The 24,126-nt window shown below is 40.1% G+C and overlaps 1 protein-coding gene across 1 annotated transcript in view; it reads left to right on the forward strand.

The window, feature by feature from the left end:
- Window positions 1-24,126, forward strand: part of MNS1 (meiosis specific nuclear structural 1) — an 84,697-nt gene that overhangs the window by 28,098 nt on the left and 32,473 nt on the right. The window contains exons 4-7 of the mRNA XM_002929890.4: window positions 953-1,153; window positions 1,536-2,259; window positions 3,049-3,270; window positions 22,223-22,350. Of these exons, the coding sequence (XP_002929936.2) occupies window positions 2,257-2,259; window positions 3,049-3,270; window positions 22,223-22,350 (353 nt within the window). The 5' untranslated portion in view covers window positions 953-1,153; window positions 1,536-2,256. The remainder of the gene's footprint in view (window positions 1-952; window positions 1,154-1,535; window positions 2,260-3,048; window positions 3,271-22,222; window positions 22,351-24,126) is intronic.

Genomic DNA, 24,126 nt, shown 5'->3' on the forward strand with positions numbered 1-24,126 from the left:
CCCAATAGGATTATCTATTTACTGCTTATCTCCTTGCATTTCAGTTTGGGAAATTTCTCTTGACATACCTTCAAGCTAACTGATTCTCTCCACAGTGTTGTGGAGAGCATTCTTCATTTGCCTGCGGAGGCATTCTTCATTTGTTACAGTGTTTCTTATTTTTAGAATTTCCTTTGGATTCTTTCAGTTTCCATTTCTCTGCATACATTACCCATCTGTTCTATGTTGTCCTCATTTTCCACCAGATCCTTCAGCCTATTAAGCATGGTTATTTTATATTACTGTTTAATAATCCTCCAATCTGTGCCATAGCTCAGTCTAGTTCTGATGCTTACTTTGCCTTTCAGACTGAATTTTTTCTTGCCTTTAGCCTCCCCGTTTTTTTTTGTTGTTGTTGTTTTTTGGTTTTTTTTGGTGTTGTTGAAAACTGCCTGGGGTATCTTGGGTTAACAGGGATTGAGGTAAATAGGGCTTTAATGTGAGGGGTTTTATTACATGACTAGGAGTTGGGCTATGTTTAATATTTGCTGTAGCTGTTCATTCTAGAAGCTTTAAATTCCTCTAGTATGTTTTTTTTTTTCCTCCTGTTTTCTTTGGATTTCCCGAAGCGTTCCTTGTTAGTGTGTTTTCACAGTGATTGCTGCTGTACTCAACTGTTCTTATACTGAAGCGCTGTTGGTGCAGTAAGGAAGTGTGGGAAGAAAAGTATTCTATAATTTTATCATTAAACCTCTTATAGCGACCTTGGGCTGTGACCTTCACAAGTGTTTCTCAGCTCCCTCCTCTCTACTTAGGGGAGACAGGAAGGCTGGAGGAGACTGTGGTCAGAGAACTGTCCTTGCTCTGGGTGGGATATGGCTTTGGTAAAGTCTTTTTTCTAGAAAGTAGGCTTTATTAAGGAGAAGGCTCTGGATATATTTGACAATAATTATTAATCTTATCCCCCTGCTAGAGCCACAAGAGATCTTCCTTGGTTTTACATGGTGAGAACTTGCTGGAGTTCCGGGAAACAAAACCCACGGAAGTGCTGGGGCCTCCCAACACTGCAGCCCCCAGTAGCTTCACCCACACTAGCCGCACTTAGTCTCCAGGAGTTCATCAAAATTACCATTCAAGTATTCCTCCTTTCTGGCCTCAGAGGCTTCTGCTCTAGGTAAGTAGGTCTCTGGATTCACCTCTCCAGATTTCAGGGCCGTGGTTTGCCCTGTGATCTCAGTTCTGTATAACTCCAAGAAAAATCATCAGTTTTTAGTTTGTTCAGCTTCTTCTGGTAGTGAGGATGGAAGTGATAACTCCCAAGTTTTTACATTTTGGAGCTAAAACTGGAAGTCCTCTTGGTTATTAATCTTAAAGCAGACATATTGCTGCATATGATGGACTTCAAATTAGGTAACACGAACTAAGTCAAATTCTCACACTACCTTTAATTTTGTTGTTTTTAAGGGATTTCTCTGTCATCTCTAAAATCAATATATTTGACTAATTTCTCTGACCTATTCCTTTTCTCAAACGCTTCCACTTAAAATGGACTTTAGCGTCTACCTGCCAATAAAATAAACCTGATCACATCCTGCCACCATCTATCTGCTCTCTCCTTGGTACCTGGACCATGTATTCCACAGCAGAAGATCCATGTGACCTATACATTTTACTACCAAAGCTGACTAACTGTTGGGGGTTGAGGTGAAGGCGGCTGCAAGCACACACTACCCAAAAAGCCTCCCAGTTACCCAGCTAGGGGGACGGTGACCCTGTTCCTACTGCTAAAGATGAAGCCAGTCATCAGCTCACGCAGATCCTGGCGTTGAGGGCACAGGACGTTCTGAGTGGAAGGTGACGTTGGCCCCATGGAGTTTGCGTAATTCTATGTAAACAGTTTCCACAGACCTCCCCTTGACTCCCGACCCCACCCAAATCACAGAATTCAGAGGCTCGAGGGAAATCGTCAGCGCCCTAGAGGACTGCAAAGAGCTTGCGTCAAGATACAGGTTCCAAACTTCCCGCCTGTCCCTTAGAGCTGGAGAAGCAGCCTCCCAGCAAGCCTCCCAAGAAGCTCAGTGCCGATTGGCTCTTGCTGCGCCCAATGAGAGGCCGCGCCCTGCGCCTGTGGGCCCTGCGCCTGTGGGCCCCGCACCCGCTAGAGCGGCGGCAGTTGCCAGGAAACCGCGTAAACATCGGAGCCGTCGGCCCGCCACGGCTGTAGCAGCTGGAGGTGGTGCCGGCTGGATCCCGAGAGGGGGATTTTCCTCTGCCAAGATGGTGAGTCCGTCGGGGGTCTCGAAACGACTTGTTTATCTATTGATTTAATTGTAGTTTAGAGCCTGGCTGCATCTAAAAAAAGGATTTGGAGGGCCTAATCTGAGAATTAAGTGGGAAACTTTCAGTTTGCTTCCAGCGGCCTCTTGTGCTATTGTTTAAACAACGCTCGCGGTGGCTTCCAGTCTTTTTCAAATTTTCCCGAGACTCTATTAGATCTGCCCAGTGAAAATTTTGTTTGCCGTATTTCTGAAAATTTGGGAAAAGATTAAGAACGTTGAAGAAATAAGTGGGGGAAAAGTCCAGGAGAGGGCAAACGAATTAAGTAGCAGTGGATTGACCTATTAAATCTGTATTAGGAAAGCCTGACCAGCTTCTTTCTGAAAGGCACTTTCTGGCTAAGGGGTAAGGGAGGCGTAGGGTGGGGGAGAATGAGGAGAGGAGGAATTCCCTGTGTTGTGGTGAAGAGCTAGGTCTATAGAGCTCATCTGTGGGTCTTTGAATCCTAGTGCTGCTATTTATTTAAGCCGAGGAACCTTGGGTAAAGTTGCTTTTACTTTTCATGTATCATCTATAAGATGGGGAATAATAAAAGTAATTTATTGATATATCAATATATTTATCTACCATGTGTACTTTTTTATTATGTTACATTTCTCTGAATTTAGGAAAGAAGCCGAAGACCCTTTATTACTGTTATCTATTTTTGTACCTGAGGCTTGCAGCAGTATACTTTTAAAAATTAGATTTTGGAATACCAAAGTATGCATACTTTTTTTCCTCCTTTTATAGGCTTCTAAAAGGCGAACTCTGAGCTTTAGTGAAAGGCATCAGAAACTAGTAGATAGAAATTACTGCAAACAACTGCATGTCCAATCAGTAAGAAAGATACAAAATCAAATCAGGGACCAAATGGTGCAGAATGAAAACGATGACCTCGTGGAGCGCAAGAGATTCCTCAGATTATTACAGAATGAACAATTTGAGTTGGATATGGAAGAAGCCATTCAAAAGGTACATTTTACTATTCATTCTGACATTTTTTTTCTCCATTTTCTTGTTGGAAATGATGAAAACCAGCTGCTGATACTGAAATTGAGTAGATAATAACATCAGGTAAAGGATGTCTTCTCATAAGTCAGCCCAGTTTAGTGGTAAAGAGCTGGATTTTGGGAGTCAGACTGTATTACTTTAAATCCTAATAGCGCTGTTTGTAAGCAAGCTCTGGAACCCTGGATAAAGTGATCTGACTTTTCTGCCTCTATAAATGGCAATTATAATAGTACCCACTTTGTAAGAGTTTTAATAATTAATGAGCTAATACATGCGAAACACTTGGAATAGTGCCTGTAACAGAGTGAGACTCAGGGTTGGTTGGTTGGGTTTTTTTTCCCCATAAATATGAAATCCATAATTCCTGACTTCCACAGTTTTGTTCATGTAAGTAAAATTTGGTTGCTTTCCATAAAATTCAAAAGACAAAAATTTAAGCATACCCTTTTTGAATTTATTGAAGTTAAACATGTATATTATTCTGTGGTAGAAAATGAACATGTATGTATTAGATATGATTTACTCATTTTTTTAATTTTGAAATACTGCCTTGAAGAATTCAGGTACAGTATGTATATAATTCCTAAAATTTGGAGATAAATTTTTCTGTGGAAACTTCTAAATGTTTTAAAGGCTGAGCGTGGTAAAAAAGGGAAGCCATTAAGAAGTGAGTTCTCATGAATGTGAAAAAGGTTTTCTGATATTTAAGAATTTTTTGAGTTCCTGCTGTATGTTCAGCATTTTGTAGGATATTGTGAGGAATGGGAAAAGCTACTTTTAAAAGTGGTATCCATAACTCTGAGTTCCAAATTCATAAGGCTTAGACATGATTTTTCAACTCTGAGCAATAAGATCCTAGGGATTAGATTTTTTTCCTAGTCTTTTTATTCTTATTTTTTCTTTAATTTTAAAGAAAATCCCAGATATCATATCACCTCTTTCCTGTATACTTCAATATGCATCTTACAAAATACAGATATTTTATAATGCTATTATCTCAACTAATAGAATTAACAGTAAATTCTAGGTATTATTTAATGCCATTCCATAATCAAGTTTTTGTGATTGTGTCAAAATCTGCTTTTACAGTTGGTTTGTTTTAATCAGGATCCAAATAAGGTTCACACAGTGTATTTCGTTGTTACCTCTTGGTCTAAAACAGTTCCTCTCTCATCTTTTTTTTTTTTTTTTTTTTTTTTTTTTTTTTTTAAGAATGGGAGAAAGAGGCTGGGGAGAGGGGCAGAGGGAGAGGGTGATAGAGAATCTTAAGCAGCCTCCCTGCCTAGTGCGGAGCTGATGTGGGGCTTGATCTCACAACCCTGAGATCATGACCCGAGCTGAAATCGAGTCAGATGCTTAACCGACTGAGCCACCCAGGCGCCCCCATCCTTAATTTTTTTAACTTCGTGTTTTTGATTTGTTAAATTATGCCAGTTGTTTTCTAAGATATCCCATATTCTGAATTCTGAATTTACCTGTTTGCTTTCTCATTTGTTCATTTAATGTGTTTCCCTGACTTTTATATTTCCTCAAAATGGAAGTTAATCCTAAAGGAGTGATTAGATTTAGGTATGACTTTTTGGCAATCACTCCGTAGGTGACGCGTCCTTGATACTGTACCGCAGCTGCATGCACATGACGTCTGCTTGGGCCACTTGTAGTGATGCTAGTGTTATGTACCTTCTGCTTCCTCTAGTGAGGTATTCTGGTTCCTCTGCTCTAAAATTCCCGATCAGCCTTTCATCTGTGGTTTCACCAATGAATCTTTCCTTTCATTAGGGGTTGCAAAACACTGATTTTCTAATTTTGTTATTCCTTTCACATTTAATTTGCTGAAATTCCTTTGTAAAGAACCTTCCTGCATCAGCTAGGTTATTTGGTACCCTGAAATATAGTTATCACTGGAAAGGGAGATATATACTTAATTTTCAGAGTTGGTGCTCTGGTCACTTCCATTTGTGTCTGTCAATGTTGTTTTTTAAAATTTTCTTTAGTTTTTGACTTTTTCCTTTATTAAAAAATCTTTATGGACTCATGGATCTTTAATACTTGAATTAATTGCATTTATTCTTTTTGTTGCTCAAATTGTCCCATCTTTGACCAATGGATGTCTTTATTGGTTCTCTGCCCTTTTGACAAGATTCCCTTACCTTTGATAGCTTCCTTGCTTTCTGTCAGAACAAAATATTACAGGCTAGTGATGGTTAATTTTGTGTGTTGACTTTGGGCCATGGCGTGCCCAGATAGTTGGTCAGTCATTATCCTGGCTGTTTTGGGATGAGATTAGCATTTAAATTGGCACACTGAATAAAGCAGATTGCCCTCTCTAATGCGGGTGGGCCTCATCCTATCAGATGAAGACCTGAATAGAACAAAATGGCTGAGTAAAAGGAAACTGCTCCTTCCTGACTGCCTTCTAATTGGGACATCAGCTTTCTTCCTGTCTTCACACTTGAGCTGAAACGTCGCCTCATTTTGAGTCTCAAGCCTGTCAGCGTTCAGACAGGAACTACACCATTGGTTCCCTTGTTTCTCAGGCCTTCGTGCTTAGACTGGAAATAAACCACTGGCTCTCCTGGGTCTCTGGCTTTCTGACTTACCCTTCAGATCTTGGGAATCCCTTGGGCTGATTCATTATCCTATTTGTTCATTTTCTCTGGCTAATGCAAGGCTCGTCTTGTAAATTTCTTGCTTCACACCTGGAGTCAGCCATTGTACCAAAGAGCTCTATTATCATCTAGTGGAAATAATACTTAGAGGCAATTTCTGAGATAAATTTAGATTTATAATAGAGTTGCAAAAATAGTATAGAGAATTCCTGTATACCCTTCACCTGATTTCCCTTTATGTTAACATCTTACATAATCATAGAACAATGATCAAAATGAAGAAATTAGTCTTGGTACAATATGTTAACTCTAGGGTTTATTCAGATCTCATCAGTTTTTTCCATTAACGTCTGTTAATGTCTCCTTAGTCTCCTCCAGTCTGTAAGTTTTTCACTTTTTCCTGTCTTTCATGACCTTGACAATTTTAAAGACTACAGCTCATTTATTATCTTAGTTTTCTGTTGCTGTGTAACAAATTACCGCAAATCTGGTGGCTACAAACATCCACTTATTACCCCACAGTTTCTGTAGGTCAGAAATCTAGACATGGTACGTAGCTGGATTCACCTCTTGATCTCACAAAGGCTGAAATCCAGGTGTTGTCTGGAATGCATTCTCATCTGAATCTTGGGGTCCTCTTCTAAGCTTATTTACGTTGGCAGAATTCGTGTTCTCGTAGTTGTAAGACTGAGACCCATATCTCCCAGAGATTGCTGGCATTCCCTGCCACGTGATCCTCTCTACAACACGGCAGTCTGCTTTTGGTTTTCTTTTCTTTTTTTTTTTTTAAGATTTTATTTACTTATTTGACAGAGACAGCCAGCGAGAGAGGGAACACAAGCAGGGGGAGTGGGAGGAGGAAGAAGCAGGCTCAGAGCGGAGGAGCCTGATGTGGGGCTCGATCCCAGAACGCCGGGATCATGCCCTGAGCCGAAGGCAGACGCTTAACAACTGAGCCACCCAGGCGCCCCATGCTTCTGGTTTTCTGGTTTTCTTCTCAGTGTTGATTTCTAGTTTATACCATTGTGGTTGGAAAAGGTACTTGATATGATATCAATCTTGAATTTATTGAGACTTTTTTTTGTAGGCTAACATGTGATGTATCCTGGAAAATGTGCCGTGTATACTTGAGAAGAATGTGTATTCTGCTGCTTTTGGATGAAATGTTCTGAACATATCTATTAGGTCCACCTGGTCTAAGGTATTTTTAAGGCTGATGTTTCTTTATGGATTTTCTTATTTCTGTAGATGATGTAAGTAGGGTGTTAAAGTCCCCTACCATTATTGTATTGTTGTCAATTTCCTCCTTTTAGTCTGTTTATATTTGCTTTATATATTTTGGTGTTTCTGCATTGGGTACATATATATTTATAAACTTTATATCTTTTTGCTTGATTGACCCCATAATCATCATGTAATGCCTTTCTTTGTCCTTTAATTGCAGTCTTTGTTTTAAAGCTTATTGTGTTTGATAGGAGTGTAGCTACACCAGTTTTCTTTTCCATGGATATCGTTTTCCTTGTGGTTTGTTGTCTTTCTTTAGTGTTGTGTTTAGATTCCTTTCTCATTTTCTTTTATTTACTGTAAGTTTTTCTTTGTGGTTACCATGAGTTAATCTATGTATATGGCATATATAACATCCTATGTATAGAACAATCTATTTTAGGTTGATACCAAATTAAACTTGAACTCATTCCAAAACTACATTTTTACCACCGCCCCACATTTTATGTTTTTGATGTCACATTTTACCTTATTTAATGTATCCTTTTGTAGTTTTAGTTTATTTTTGCTATTTTTGTTTTTTTTTGTGCTAGCTTTATAAGTTGATTTATCTACTACCTTCACTACATATTTACCTTTTCCAGAGAGATTTTTACTTTCATGTGTTTTCTTGTTGTTAATTAGTGCCATTTCTTTTCAGCTTAAAAGGTCCCTTTAACATTTCTTGAAAAATCAGTTTAATGGTGATGAACTCCTTTAGCTTTTCCTTATCTGAAAAACTCTCTCCTTCAATTTTGAGTGTTCACTTGCTGGGTAGAGTATTCTTGGTTGGAAGCTTTTTCCTTTCAGCACTTTGAATATGTCATGTCACTCGCTTCTGGCCTGCACAGTTTTTGCTGAAAAATCTGCTGATAGCCTTATGGGTTGGGTTTTGGGTTTTGGGTTTGGTTTGTTTTTTGTTTATTTTTTTTTTTTATGTGACAAATTGCTTGTATAGCTTTTAAGATTTTCTCTTTAACTTTTGACATTTCGATTATAATGTGTCTTGGTGTGGATCTCTTTGGGTTCATTTTTTTTGGAACTGTCTGGGCTCTCTGGACCTGTATGTCTGCTTCCTTCCCCAGGTTAGGTAAGTTTTCAGCCATTATTTCTTCAAATAAGTTTTCTGCCTCCTTTCCTCTCTCACCTCCTTTGGGAACCGTATAATGCAAATACTATTTCACTTGATGTTGTCCCAGAGATCTCTTAATTTATCTTCATTTTTTTAGAATTCTTTTTTTGCTGCTCGGTCTGGGTGAGTTCCAGTGCCTTGTTTCCCAGCTCTCCGATCCATCCTTCTGTTTTATCCGGTCTGCTGTAGAATCCCCAGTGTATTTTTCAGTGTGGTTATTATATTCTTCGGCTATGATTTCTGTTTTGTACTTTCTTATATTTTATGTCTCTTTGTTAAAGTTCTCACTGTGTTCATTCTTCTCCTGAGTTCAGTGAGCATCTTTATGCCTGATACTTTGAATTTTTTATCCGGTAGATTACTTATTGCTGTATCATTAAGGTATTTTTCTGATGTTCTATCTTATTCTCTCATTTGGAACATATTTCTCTGTTTCCTCGTATTGTTTGGCTGTGTTTGTTTCCCTGTATTAGGCAAAATAGCTACTACTTTCAGTCTTGAAGAAGTGGCCTTGTGTAGGTGATGAAACTTCTCATTCACCATTGATTAGTTCTCGGTTGTCTCTTGAACCTTTGTGATTGTCTAAACAGCCTGATTTATTCTTGATATGTCTCTGTTGTTGAGGGTGTGCCAAGATCTGTCAGTCTTCCAAGGGGAGGAATCTTATCCAGTACCTAATTTCAGGCTGAATGGAAGCCAGACCCTCAGGCAGCAGCTTTAATATATGCAAAAATATACAGTTCCGTGGGGCCACACTTGTAAGCCCTGATGCCCTCCAGATCTAGAGACGGAGGTGTCCCCTGAGCAACAGTTGCAAAACTCAGGACTCCAGTTGAGTATATAAGTTCCTTTCTGGGAGGTCTTGAACTGCAGTGAGGCCAAGAGGATGCACAAGGACAGTGTCTCCCTACTTACGATGCCTGGGGGAGCGCCTGTGTAGCTTTTGCTTGTGTGGGAAACCTGAAGCCTGTTTGTCTGGCCGGAACTCCAGGATAAGTAGGCCTTTTTCACTGGAGGACTGTGTGTCTCCTTCACTGTGCTGTCTGTGTAGTGCCCTGAGGGTGTTGGCCCACCAAGAACTGTCCTGCTGATTGTTATGGTGCTTTGGAGCTCAGGAGCTCCAGCCCCTTGGCCACCAGGGCCAGGCGAACAAGGGGCATCCCCGGTGTAGTGGGCACGAACCTGCCCGAGAGCTGCCCTCACCGGCTTCAGCAGGGCAGCAGGAAGACGCCTGGACTGCACACGTCCGAGGGCTTCAGCAGTACTGTCGGAGGGTGCCCCGTCTCTGTGCCTGTACTGTCCCCAGGTCGGTGGCAGGAGAATTCCACGACTGCTCCTACTCGTCAGCCCCAGCCAGGGCGTGGGGGGAGCGCTATGACTGCCCCCACTGTCCAGCCTCGGACAGTGCTGCGACCGCTCGCCCTCAGCAGGCTCCGTGAGGCAGTGGGAGGGCGCGGCGTCCGGTGCGCCTCCTACTCTACTGTGATGGGTAGAGAGCTCGCAGAAGGCCTCGCCTCCGCTTCCAGTGGAGCATCGCTGGCCCTTGCTGCTTCAGCACATTGCCCCAGAGCAGCAAATGAATTTCCTTCATGAAGACACCAGGTGCTTTCAAATTGGTGTTTTTGTGCTTGATCCTGGGATGAGTGAGACTGCAAGTGAGGCTTTAAAAGGAGAATCTCAGTTTCCTATAGCACTTTGAAGCCCTCGGATGTCAGCCCTCTTCATTTTCTAAGCCAGACATTTTTTGGTGCAGCTCTGAAGTGTTGGGGTGCCTAATGTGGGGCACCAACCCCTCAATCCTCTGGCAGAAGGGCTCGACTGGTGAGATCCCTCTCTGTTGTGTCTCCCCGCCTGTTGGGAGTGAGTTTGTTTGTTTGTTTTTGCCAAAACTATGTCTCTGTCTCTCTACCCCTCTCCATGTGGTCCTTTCATCCTTTCTTGTAGGGAAGCAGTTCATTTACTTTTCAGATGCTTTTCAGAAGGAAATTGTTAGACGATGCAGGAGAGACATAAAGTGTCCCCCAAACTGAGAAGACACTTTGAGACTGGAGAGTGAAGTAGGCCATCCATCCAGTTCACACAGTTTGATTGGAGGAAACCTACTGAAGGGGAGCTTGGGGGAGGACTATCCCAGCAACTGCATAGCTCTTCTCTGCCAAACGCAGACCTTCATCCACGAATTTCATAGAGCAAAGGGCACCTAGAAGGGCACTGTAAGATCAAAGGGTTCACACACGCTTCAAAGGGCTTGTATGCATCTAACTGACAGCTAACTTGAAATGAGCTCTTGCTGCCCCACCTGTGCATCACAAAAGGGAAAGACTGTGTAATCTCTAACAGATTCTTGGGAGGCCAAAACAAGCCTCTCCCCAACTCAGCCTTTGTGGGCATTTCTAAGATGTGTTCATTTCCAAGGGGCCAGAACATGTAGCCCTAAGAGAGGTCATTGAGCAACCATGAACAAGATGGAGGGCCAAAGATGGCGTCGGTATTGTCAGTATTCCTACAGAAATGATCCATAGGAGGAAAAAAAAAAAAAAAAAGAAATGATCCATAGGTAGCTGTAGATTTTGTGTGTCCATGAGAGGAGATGAGTTCAGGATCTTCCTATGCTGCCATCTTGGACCTCCTGATTTTTAATACTGTTATTTGACATAGTCTGCATTCTCTATTCCACCCACATCTAGTTGATTTCTTTACATTTTTTTATGTTGAAATAATTACGAATTCTTGAGAAATTGCAAAAATAGTATGGGGAGGTCCACTGTGCCCTTATACAGAGGATTCCCCCAGTGGTTACATCTTGCATAACTGTAGTACAATATCAAACCCTAGAAAGTGACATTTGTACAGTATGTGTGTATATACCTCTGTCATTTTAGCACATGTGTAGATTCGTGTGACCGCCACCTCATTCAAAATACAGAACTATTCCATCACTGCCAAGACCTCATTCATGCTACCCCACTGTAGTCATGTACTTCCTTAACCCCCACTATGCCTGATCTGTTCTCCATCTCTATAATTTTGTTCTTTCAAGAATGTTACATAAATGTAATAGTGTATGATTCACATACATACATATGTGGAACATACATATGTGGAATTATATGTCTGTGACCTTTAGAGCAGGTTTCTTCCACTCATCATAATGCTTTGGAGAGTCATCCAAGTTGTCGGATTTATCAATAGTTCATTCTTTTTTATTATTGAGTAGTGCATGGTATGAATGTTCTGATTGATTTCTTTTTTTTTCTTTTTTAATTTTTTTTATTATGTTAGTCACCATGCAGTACATCCCTAGTTGTTTTTTTTTTTTTAATTATTATATTATGTTAGTCACAATACAGTACATCCCCGGATTCCGATGCAAAGTTCGATGCTTCATTAGTTGCGTATAACACCCAGTGCACCATGCAATACGTGCCCTCCTTACTACCCATCACCAGTCTATCCCATTCCCCCACCCCCCTCCCCTCTGAAGTCTTCAGTTTGTTTCTCATAGTCCATAGTCTCTCATGTTTCATTCCCCCTTCTGATTACCCCCCCTTTCTTTATCCCTTTCTTCCCCTACCGATCATCCTAGTTCTTATGTTCCATAGATGAGAGAAATCATATGATAATTGTCTTTCTCTGCTTGACTTATTTCACTTAGCATTATCTCCTCCAGTGCCGTCCATGTTGCAGCAAATGTTGAGAATTCGTTCTTTCTGATAGCTGAGTAATATTCCATTGTATATATGGACCACAGCTTCTTAATCCAGTCATCTGTTGAAGGGCATCTCGGCTCCTTCCATGATTTGGCTATTGTGGACAATGCAGCTATGAACATTGGGGTGCATATGGCCCTTCTCTTTACTACGTCTGTATCTTTGGGGTAAACACCCAGTAGTGCAATGGCTGGGTCATAGGGTAGTTCAATTTTTAACTTTTTAAGGGACCTCCACACTGTTTTCCAGAGTGGCTGTACCAACTTGCATTCCCACCAACAATGTAGGAGGGATCCCCTTTCTCCACATCCTCTCCAACAATTGTTGTTTCTTGCCTTGTCTATCTTTGCCATTCTAACTGGCGTAAGGTGGTATCTCAGTGTGGTTTTGATTTGAATTTCCCTGATGGCTAATGATTTTGAACATTTTTTCATGTGTCTGTTAGCCATTTGTATGTCTTCATTGGAAAAGTGTCTGTTCATATCTTCTGCCCATTTTATGATTTGTTTATTTGTTTCTCGTGTATTGAGTTTGAGAAGTTCTTTGTAGATCTTGGATACCAGTCCTTTATCTGTGGTGTCCTTTGCAAATATATTCTCCCATTCCGTGGGCTGTCTCTTAGTTTTTTTGACTGTTTCCTTGGCTGTGCAGAAGCTCTTTATCCTGATAAAGTCCCATAAGTTCATTTTATCTTTTATTTCTCTTGCCTTTGGAGATGTGTCGTGAAAAAGGTTGCTCTGGCCGATGTCATAGAAGTTGTTGCCTATGTTCTCCTCTAGAATTTTGATGGATTCCTGTCTCACATTGAGGTCTTTCATCCATTTGGAGTTTATTTTTGTGTATGGTGTGAGAGAGTGGTCAAGTTTCATTCTTTTGCATGTAGCTGTCCAATTTTCCCAGCACCATTTATTGAAGAGACTGTCTTTTTTCCACCGGATGTTTTTTCCTGCTTTATCAAAGATTAGTTGCCCAAAGAGCCGAGGGTCCATTTCTGGGTTCTCTATTCTGTTCCATTGGTCGATGTGTCTGTTTTTGTGCCAGTACCATGCTGTCTTTGTGATCACAGCTTTGTAATACAGCTCGAAATCCGGCATAGTGATGCCCCCTGCTTTGTTTTTCCTTTTCAACAGTTCCTTGGAGATTCGGGGCCTTTTCTGGTTCCATACAAATTTAAGGACTATTTGTTCCAGTTCTTTGAAAAATGTCCTCGGTATTTTGATCGGGATAGCATTGAAAGTGTAGATTGCTCTGGGTAGTATGGACATTTTAACTATGTTAATTCTTCCAATCCATGAGCATGGAATATTTTTCCATCTTTTTATGTCTTCCTCAATATCTTTCAAAAGTGATCTATAGTTTCTAGGATATAGGTCCTTTACGTCTCTGGTTAAGTTAATTCCAAGGTAACGTATGGTTTTTGGTGTTATTGTAAATGGGATGGATTCCCTAATTTCTCTTTCTTCAGTCTCGTTATTCGTGTATAGAAATGCAACTGATTTCTGGGCATTGATTTTGTATCCTGCCACCTTACTGAATTGTTCTATAACTTCTAATAGTTTGGGAGTGGATTCCTTTGGGTTTTCCATATAGAGTATCATGTCATCTGCAAAGAGAGACAGTTTGACTTCTTCTTTGCCGATTTGGATACCTTTTATCCCTTTTTTTTGTCTGATTGCTGTTGCAAGGACTTCTAATACTATGTTGAATAATAATGGCGAGATTGGGCATCCTTGTCGTGTTCCTGATCTTAAGGGAAAGACTTCCAGCTTTTCCCCATTGAGAATAATGCTTGCAGTAGGCTTTTCATAGATGGCTTTTATGAGATTGAGAAATGTACCCTCTATTCCTACACTCTGAAGGGTTTTAATCAGGAAAGGATGCTGTATTTTGTCAAATGCTTTTTCTGCATCAATTGAGAGGATCATATGGTTCTTGAGTCTTTTCTTATTGATATGATTCATCACACTGATAGATTTACAAATGTTGAACAGCCCTTGCATCCCAGGGATGAATCCCACTTGGTCATGATGGATGATCCTTTTAATGTACTGTTGGATCCTATTAGCAAGGATCTTGTTGAGGATTTTGGCATCCATATTCATTAGAGAAATCGGTCTGTAATTCTCCTTTTTGAGGGGGTCTTTGCCTGGTTTGGGGATCAAGGTAATATTAGCCTCATAGAATGAGTTTGGTAGCTTTCCTTCTGTTTCTATTTTTTGAAATAGCTTTAGGAGAATAGGTATTATTTCTTCTTTGAATGTTTGGTAGAATTCCCCAGGAAAACCGTCTGGGCCTGGAGTTTTATTATTTGGAAGGTTGTTTATCACTGACTCAATTTCTTCATAGTTAATTGGCCTATTTAAGAAATCTATTTCTNTTGGGGTCTTCGCCTGGTTTGGGGATCAAGGTAATACTGGCCTCATAGAATGAGTTTGGTAGTTTTCTTTCTGTTTCTATTTTTTGAAATAGCTTTAGGAGAATAGGTATTATTTCTTCTTTGAATGTTTGGTAGAATTCCCCAGGAAAACCGTCTGGGCCTGGAGTNGACAGCTTCAGGAGAATAGGTATTATTTCTTCTTTGAATGTTTGGTGGAATTCCCCGGGGAATCCATCAGGCCCTGGAGGCTTGTTTTTCGGGAGGTTTTAATCACTGCTTCAATCTCTTCATAATTAATTGGTCTGTTTAAAAAATCAATTTCTTCCTGTTTCAGTCTTGGTAGTTTATAGGTTTCCAGNGGGTGCCTGGGTGGCACAGTGGTTAAGCGTCTGCCTTCGGCTCAGGGCTGATCCCGGCGTTATGGGATCTAGCCCCACATCAGGCTCCTCTGCTATGAGCCTGCTTCTTCCTCTCCAACTCCCCCTGCTTGTGTTCCCTCTCTCGCTGGCTGTCTCTNATGAGCCTGCTTCTTCCTCTCCCACTCCCCCTGCTTGTGTTCCCTCTCTTGCTGGCTGTCTCTATCTGTCAAATAAATAAATAAAATCTTTAAAAAATAAAAATAAATAAAAATAAAAAATTTCTAATGATCCTTCCTATTTCATTGGTCTTGGTTGTGACCTTCTCCGTTTTCATTCATAATTTTATCAATTTGGTTCCCCTCTCTATTCTTTTGAATAAGTCTTACCAGTGGCTTATCAATCTTATTTATTCTTTCAAAGAACCAGATTCTAGTTTTGTTGATCTGCTCTACTGTGCTCCTGGTTTCTAGTTCATTGATCTCTGCTCTAATCTTGATCAGCTGCTTTCTCGTGCGTGGATTAGGCCTATTCCTCTGTTCCTGTTCCAGCTTCTTGAGGTGAGAATATACAAACCGCATTTTAGATTTTTCTGTCCTTTTTAGTGAGGCTTGCATGGCTATGTATTTTCCCCTTAGGATTGCCTTTGCAGTGTCCCATAGGTTTTGGACTGTTGTGTTTTCATTCTCATTGGTCTCCATAAATTGTTTAAATTGATTTTTGATTTCCTGGTTTATCGAGTCATTCTTGAGCAGGATGGTTCTTAGCCTCCAAGTGTTTGAGTTTCTTCCAGGTTTTTCCTTGTGGTTGAGTTCCAATTTCAGAGCGTTGTGGTCTGAGAATATGCANTTGGATGGTTCTTAGTTTCCAAGTGTTTGAGTTTCTTCCAAATTTTTCCTTGTGATTGAGTTCCAGTTTCAAAGCATTGTGGTCTGAGAATATGCAGGGGATAATTTCAATCTTTTGGTATTGGCTGAGACCTGTTTTGTGTCCCAGAGCATGATCTATTCTTGAGAATGTTCCATGGGCATTTGAATAGAATGNTGTTCCACGTGCATTCGAAAAGAATGAGTATTCTGTTCTGGGGGTTAGTATTCTATATATATCTGTGAGGTCCATCTGGTCTATTATGGCATTCAAAGCTCTTGTTTCTTTGATTTTCTGCTTAGGTGATCTGTCCTTTGCTGATAGTGCAGTCCTGAGGTCCCCTACTATTAATGTATTTTTATCTATATGTCTCTTTATTCTGGTTAAGAGTTGGCTTGTGTTACTTGCTGCTCCCCTGTTGGGGGCGTAGATATTTATAATTGTCATATCCCCTTGTTGGATACATCCTTTAAGAATAATATAGTGTCCTTCTGTATCTCTCACCACGGCCTTTAGTTTAAAATCCAATCTGTCTGATATGAGAATTGCTACCCCAACTTCCTTTTGAGGTCCATTGGCATGAAAAATGGTTTTCCATCCCTTCACTTTCAGTCTGGATGTATCTTTAGGTTCAAAATGAATCTCTTGTAGACAGCAAATGGATGTCTTTATCCAGTCTGCAACCCTGTGGCATTTTATGGGAGCATTTAGGCCATTTACATTGAGAGTGATTAGAGAATATGATTTTAATGATGTCATGTTGCTTGTAAAGTCTTTGTTTCTATCGATTGTGACTTTCTGTTCTGTTTCACTCTTGGGGCTTCTTTACTTTTATAGAACCCCCCTTAATATCTCCTGTAGGGCTGGTTTCGTGGTTACAAAATTGGTCAGTGACTGGCAGTTCTGGAAGGTCCTATCTCTCCATCAATTCTGAATGACAGCCTTGCTGGATAAAGGATCCTTGGCTGCATATTTTTCTCTGAAAGAGCTTTAAAAATGTTGGCTGCATATTTTTCTCTGAAAGAGCTTTAAAAATGCCCCCCCAACCCTTTCTCTCATTCCAGGTCTATGTAGACAGATCTGACGTAATTCTGATACCTTTGCCTTGGTACGTGAGAAATTTATTTGCCCTGGCCACTTTCAATACTGTATCCTTGGATCTAATATTTGCGAATTGCACTATGACGTGTCCTCTCTGCCTCTTGGACACGAATGCTTGTTTCCTTTGCTAGATTAGGGAAGTTTTCAGCTACAATTTGTTCAAGTATCTCTTCTAGACCTCTGTCTTTCTCCACCCACTCAGGGATGCCGATTATTCTGACATTGGAACGTTTCCTTGAGTCAGTAATCTCCCGTAACCTACATTCTTGAGATTGGATTTTTTTGAGGCAAGTTTCTGTTTTTACATTCTCTTCTACCATCTCATCCTCCAGTTCACTAATTCGTTCTTCTGCCTCATTTACCCTGGCCGTCAGAGCCTCGAGTTTTGACTGCATTTGATTCATAGCATTTTTAATTTCTGCCAGATTCACTCTCGTTTCCGCCCTTAGAGATTCTCGTTATATTTTCGTTAATATTTTTTTCAAGTCTACACACCATCTTGACCATTGTTACTCTGAACTCCATTTCTGATAATTTGGTTATATCCATATCCATTAGTTCTGTGGCAGAGGCCACCGACTCAGTATCTTTTCTTTGCTGGGGGGGGGGGATTTCTCCTTCTCGTCATTCTGATGAGGAGAGGTTGCGGGGTTGCCCAGAGTCCAAATTATTGACCGGGACCCATGCAGTGTGCACTTGTTTTATAGGGACCTTAGGGATGTGGGCTTCTTGATTTTTCAGCCTGCCTTCTGGGGGAGGGGCCTGCTGCAGTGATACTCACGCAACCCTTTTTGGGTATCTTGTCCTCTGTCCCCTGCGAGGGGGGATGGGGATGGGCACCCTGTGAGGCGGTATTTCCAGGCTTTTGTTCTCTGGCGGCTTTCCCTGGCGGTTTGCTGTGGCTCTTCTGAGACTCAGAGCAGCAGTGGCCGAATCCTAGCCTCTGTCTCAGATCGCAGTCTGCTCTCCACTGAGCCTTCCTGGCCTCTTCAACTCTGTTTCTGTTGGTGCTGCTAAAAACCCTGCAGCATCCGGGGTTGTGCGCCCCACAGCCGCTCTCCCGGCCCTCACTTCCAGGGCCAGCATGTCTCTGTCCTTTGTGTTTCTAACACCACCAGCCGCCCCAGCGTGCACTCCCGAGCTCCCTGTTTCAGTGTGGTTCGGGGGCGCTCCAGAGCGCCGGTTTTCAGTATCGTCACACTTGCGTTCCCAGGCTCAGGGTCTCAGTTTGATCTCTCGCAGGTGCCGGTCCGCGAATCCGCCCGCTCCCCCATGCAGGTGGCTACCGCTTCCGGGAACCCGAACGCGGCGGCTCCCTCCCCCTTCCATTTATCTTCCGATATCTGTGCGCGGTTTCACGGCTCCCCGCTTCGTACCTCAGTAGTCATCGCTGAAGATGTTCATTTGTAGAGATCCAGATGTATCTTACTGCATCTCAGGCTGATTCCGTGGGTGTCAGGATGGTCTGGTACCTATCGAGCTCAACTCAGGGGACCAGCTGAAAAAGGGGACCCCTACTCCTCTGCCATCTTAACTCCGCCTTCTGGTTGATTTCTTTTTAAATTTGCTTGTTACAAAATTATTAATTCTCTTTGATATATAGTTCTGTGGATTTGACAAATGCATAGATTTCAGTTTCCAGCATCACAAGTGTCTTGAAAACAATCCTCTCACCTCAAAAGTCCCCTCGTGCTGCCCCTTTGTAGTCAACCACTCAGCTCTCTCCGCAGCCTCTGGAAACCACTGATTTCTTTTCTGTCCCAATAGGTTCATCTTTTCCATAGTCTCAAATAATTGGAATTATGCAATATGTCGCCTTTTGGGTCTGACTTCTTTCACTTAGCAAACCAAATGTAAGATTCCATATTGTTGCCTGAATTATTCATTTTGTTGCTGAATGGTATTGTTGTATTCTAGTATATGGATGTACCACGGTTGTTTATCCCTCTGCATGTTGAAAAAAAATCTGAGTTGTTTCCAGTTTATGGCAACTATGACTAAAACTGCCATAAGCATTTTATTATAAACTTTTATATGAACATAAATTTTCATTTCTCTTGGATAGATATGTGGGAGTAGGATGGTTGGGTCATACGGTAGGTGTTTGCTTCATTTGATAAGAAACTGCCAAACCATTTTGCAATGTTGCTGCATTATTTTGCATTTCCTAAGGTAACGTATGAGAATTCCAGTTGCTTTGTGTCATCACTAGTACTTGCAGTTGCTTTTTATTAATTGAAATTATTATTTAGATAATTATGGATTCATCTGCAGCTGTAAGAAATAATACAGAGACCCAGTGTACCCTGTACCTAATTTTTCCTAATGGCACATCTTGTAAAACTATAGTATAATATCAGAAGCAAGATATCAGCAATGATACAGTCCACACACCTTGTTCAGATTTCCCTCTTACTTGTGTTCATTTGTGTGTGTGTGTGTGTGTGTGTGTTTAGTTCTGTACAGTTAATCACGTAAGGATTGTATATCCAACAGCACAGTCAAGATCCAGGGGAGTTCCTGGACCACAAAGATCCCTCATTTGATCCTTTCACAAACATCACCATCTCTTTCTTGTATACACCTACCTCATCCCTGACACTGGCAACCACTAACATGTTCTCCATTTCTATAATTTTGTCATTTCAAGGATGTTATCCATACAACTCAACAATAAAAGACAAATTCTTTAATGGGTACATGACTTCAATAGCCATTTCTCCAAAGAACGCATATAAATGAGCAATAAGCACAAAAGATGCTCAACATCGTTAGTCCTTAGGGAGATGCAAATCAGAATCACAGTCAGGTGCCCCTTCGGAACCATGAAGATCGCTTTTTTTTTTGTTGTTGTTGTTTTTTTTGTTTGAGGACACTAAGTGTTGACAAAGAGGTCAAGAACCTGGAACCCTTGTACATTGTTGGTGGAAATGTAAAATACTGTGGTGGCTGTGGAAAACAGTTGGGCAGTTCCTCAAAAAGTTAAATGTAGTTGCTATATTACCCAGCAATTCTTCTAAACGTAGACGCAAGACAACTGAAAACATGTCCACACAAGAACTCGTACCTGAATATTCAAAACAACATTATTCATGATAGCCAGAAGTTGGTTGTGAAGCACGACGCAAGTGCCCATCAGCTGATGCTTGGACAGACGAAATGTGTTCTGTCTGTACAGTGGAATATCATACAGCCACAAAATGGGATGTATTACTGATACACGCTGCCCCACAGATGAACCTTGAAAACATTACACTAAATGAAAGAAGCCAAACACACAAAGGCCACATATTGTATGATTTCTTTTAAATGACATGTCTAGAATATATAGAGAGAAAGTAGATGAGTGGTTGCCAGGGGCTAGGAGGTAGGTGGAATGGTGAGTGACTGCTAACAGGTATGGAGCTTTTCTGGGGGGTGATGAAACCATGCTGTAATGTTAAAACTTACATCCACACAAAAGCCTGCACATGAATGTTTATAGCAGCTTTATTCATAATTGCCAGAACTTCTAAGCTACTAAGATGTCCTTCAGTAGGTGAATGGATCAACAACCCAGACTATAGAATATTATTCTGTGCTAAAAGTAATGAACTATCAAGCCATGAAAAGACATGGAGAAACCTTAAATGTGCATTACTAAGTGAAGCCGACCTGAAAAGGCTTCAGACTGGATGATTCCAACTATACGCCATCCTGCAAAAGGCAAAACTGTAGAGATCGTAAAAAGATAGAGGTTGTCAGGGATTGGGGGAGGGAAGGGTGACTAGGCAGAGCACAGAGGATTTTTAGGGCCAACGACTCTGTATGAGAGCTCTAATGGTAGATCCATGTCATTATACGTTTGTCAAAACCTATAGAAAATACGTCAGCAAGCTAAACTTAAAGTAAGCTATGTAGTTTGGGTGATTGTGTCAATGTAGGTTAATTGATTGTAACAGATGTACCACTTGGTGCGGGATGTTGATGGTGAGGTGGGCGGTGCACGTGTGTGGGCAGCGGGTATACGGGAACTCTGTTATTCTGCTCAGTTTCGTTGTGAATCCAAAACTGCTTCAAAAAATAGTCTGTTAAAAAAAAGTCCTGAAACTAGATATTGATGACTGTTGCACAACACTGAATATACTGAAAAACCACTGAGCTGTGAATTGTGAAAGGTGAATTTATGCTATGTGAATTAAAGCTCAGTTTTAAAATAAGGAACATGTTCCAAGAACATTATATAACTGGGATCAAATAGCCTGTACCCTTTTGGGATTGGATTGTTTCACTCAGCTTAACTCTTAGGCATTCATCCAGGTGGTTGCTGAGTAGTACTCCTTGGTATGGACGTACCATGGTTTATCTGCCAGTTCACCTGTTGAAGTATATGTCTTGTTTTTTTTCCAGTATTGGGTGCTTTAAATAAATCTGATGTAAACATTTGGGTACAGGTTTTTAAATAAACGTAAGTTTTCATTTCTCTGGGCTAAATGTGTAAGTGTGTAGTGATGGAGTCGTATGGTAATTGCATATTAGCTTTATAACAAACTACCGAGCTGTTCTCCAGAGTGACGCTACCATTTTACATTCCCACCCAGCATAGAAATGTAGTTTCTCACCAACATTGGCTTTGCCACTTCTTTTATATTTTAGCCGTTCTAATAGGTTTGTAGTGATCGATCACTATAATTTTAATTTGCATTTCCTGATGGCTAATGATGTTGAACATCTTCTCATGTACTTATTCTTTCTAAATACCAATTTAGTTAAGTCTCTAGATCTTTCTACCATTTTACAGGAGATACAAAAGAGAAGTTGAATGGTATCCTGGGGGAAACAGTCAAATTCAGAATCTTTTGGCACATTCTATGGGCCACATATTCTAATCTCTACAACAAATCAATGGTTTGAGGGAAGAAGTGTGTATATGGGATGATTGTTACAGAATGAATGAAAGAGACATAAGAGAAATAATAGCTAGATGCAACGCGTGGAACTTGTTTGGATTTTGATTTGAAAAAGCAAACAAAAAGTATCTTTGAGACAATTGGGAAAACCTGAAAATGGACAAGGTATTAGACCTTTCTAAGGAATTACTGTTGTTTAGACATGCTAATGGCATAGTTGTTGTTACATAAGGCGAAATTGTTCTCAGGTAGAGCTCAATACTGAATTATTTAAATGGTAATGACATATCTAGGATATGTTTTAAAATAGTCTAGTAAAAAAGAACAAAGAAAAAAATGAAATTGGAGTGGAAGAATAGAGAAAGAAGATTGGAAAAGTTTTGATAGTTACTGAAAGTGAGCGATGGCTACCTGAGGGTATATTTTAATATTACTCTTCCTATTGATGATGTTTGAAATTTTCCATGGTGAAATGTTTGGAAAAGTACTTACTGAAATAGTATTTTGTATTTTAAAATAAAACACAAATGTTTGTTGCTCTGAAGCTTTGATGAAAAACAATCTGATCTGGAGGACAAATAACTGAAGTTACTTTTTAAAAAAATTTAGGCAGAAGAAAACAAAAGATTGAGGGAACTCCAGCTTGAACAAGAAGAAAAATTGGCTGTGGAACTGGCAAAACTAAAACATGAAAGTCTTAAGGATGAAAAGATGAGGCAACAAGTAAGAGAAAACAGGTATCTTGGTTTTTATAAATTTCATTTATTTTGTCTTTGCCTTTTAAACTTTTATGTAATGCTTAGCACCTGAGAGTGAAATTTCTTTCTTTATATCATTGCACTTAGTTAATATTTTGTCTGGAAATACTTACTGCTTTAAATGCTATATATATTCATTTGAGAAAAGAAGTCATATTCAAAGAAGTAAAGTGTTTAAGGTGAAAATAAATAGCAATTTCTTCTCTTTTCCTCCAAATGTAGTTTTTTAAATGACCTAAAAAATAGACTCATGAGGGGCACCTGAGTGGCTCAGTCATCTAAGTGTCTGACTTTGTCTCAGGTCATGATCTCGGGTCTTGGGATACAGCCCCACATTGGGCTCCCTGCTCAGCAGGGAGTCTACTTATCTGTCACCCATGTGCTCTCTCTTTCAAATAAATAAATAAAATCTTAAAAAACAATGGATGCATGAATCCTACTCTTAAGTGAAATCTTAGGGGATACATAATTTAATTTTATACCCTGACATAAATTTCCTGTAGTATTTCTGGAAAGTGGCTGGTCAGCTGTGGTTCAACACCTCTAGTGATTTGATAGGGACTTCTTTTTTCATTCAGCCCTAACTTTAATCTTTTTTCTCCATATTGTTTCAAAATTAATTTCCCTGTAACTTTCGTGTATTTACCTCAGTTCTGCTATCTTATGAAAAACATATTTAGTTCTTATTTATGCTATCCAGTCATATTTATGAATCCCCTAAATGTTTTCTTCTATAAGTTAAATATCCTTCGTTTGTTCCATATGTAATACGATTTCAAGCTTCTTCACCATCCTGGTTTTCTTCTGTAGATGTAATTTACCTAATTATTGTTCCTTAATAAAATATTGCCCTCATAATTATGTATAATGTTCCAAGGTACTGCTTAATACCCCTAAAAGTGGGACTGTTAACCACATTGTTCTAGAATATGTTTCTTAATGTTGCTTAAGATGGAATTACTTTTTAGGAGGAGCCATGCCACACTGCTGATTAAAACTCAGGGCTAACTCAATGCCCATCCTATACTTACATAGTTGAATATATTAGAAATTTACTTTGATAGTTATTACATATTATCTTAGCTGGACTTCTGTAGGATATTATGTGACCTATAGGTGAGCTTCAGGGATTTTGAGCTTCATTAAATTATATTTATATGTTTGACACATGTACCCACTGTATTTTTATGGGTCTACAACTTTTATCAAATTCTTTAAGGGATTACTAATGCTTAAAGATTTAAAATTGCCACTAATGTCTTCACATTCTAGTTGCAAACTGTCTTTGGACATTAATTCTGCAATCATTGTTAGCTATCCCTCATGGGTTTATGTTATCTGAAGAGGAAATAAATATTTCATCATGTATTTGTCTAATTCACTGATCTAAGAATTAAACAGAGGAACTTTCCATTTCTAGCAATTTTTTGACAAGGTGATTCAAGTAAATGCTCCCTCTGAGAACAGAACATCTGGAGAAAGTATAAAAGTAAGATCTGGGAGAGGAAGGAGACCAGGATGGTGAGCTTGGCATTTGTAGCTACATTTCTCCTGGAGGTTCTGCTGATTCTTAGGCTGAAGAACTGAAGCAGAGCTTAGCCAGTAAGCATACCTCAAGGCATTCAACATCATTTTACAAGTTTTATGCTGAAGATTTGTGCGCTTTAGTTTATGTTTTACTTCACTAATACAGAATTCAATTAGATTTTATTAGAAACAGATGAGGAGATCACGTGCAAGCTGGTTAGTGGAAAA

This window comes from Ailuropoda melanoleuca, chromosome 5 (assembly GCF_002007445.2).
Source record: "Ailuropoda melanoleuca isolate Jingjing chromosome 5, ASM200744v2, whole genome shotgun sequence".
In the NCBI taxonomy this organism is placed as follows: Eukaryota; Metazoa; Chordata; class Mammalia; order Carnivora; family Ursidae; genus Ailuropoda; species Ailuropoda melanoleuca.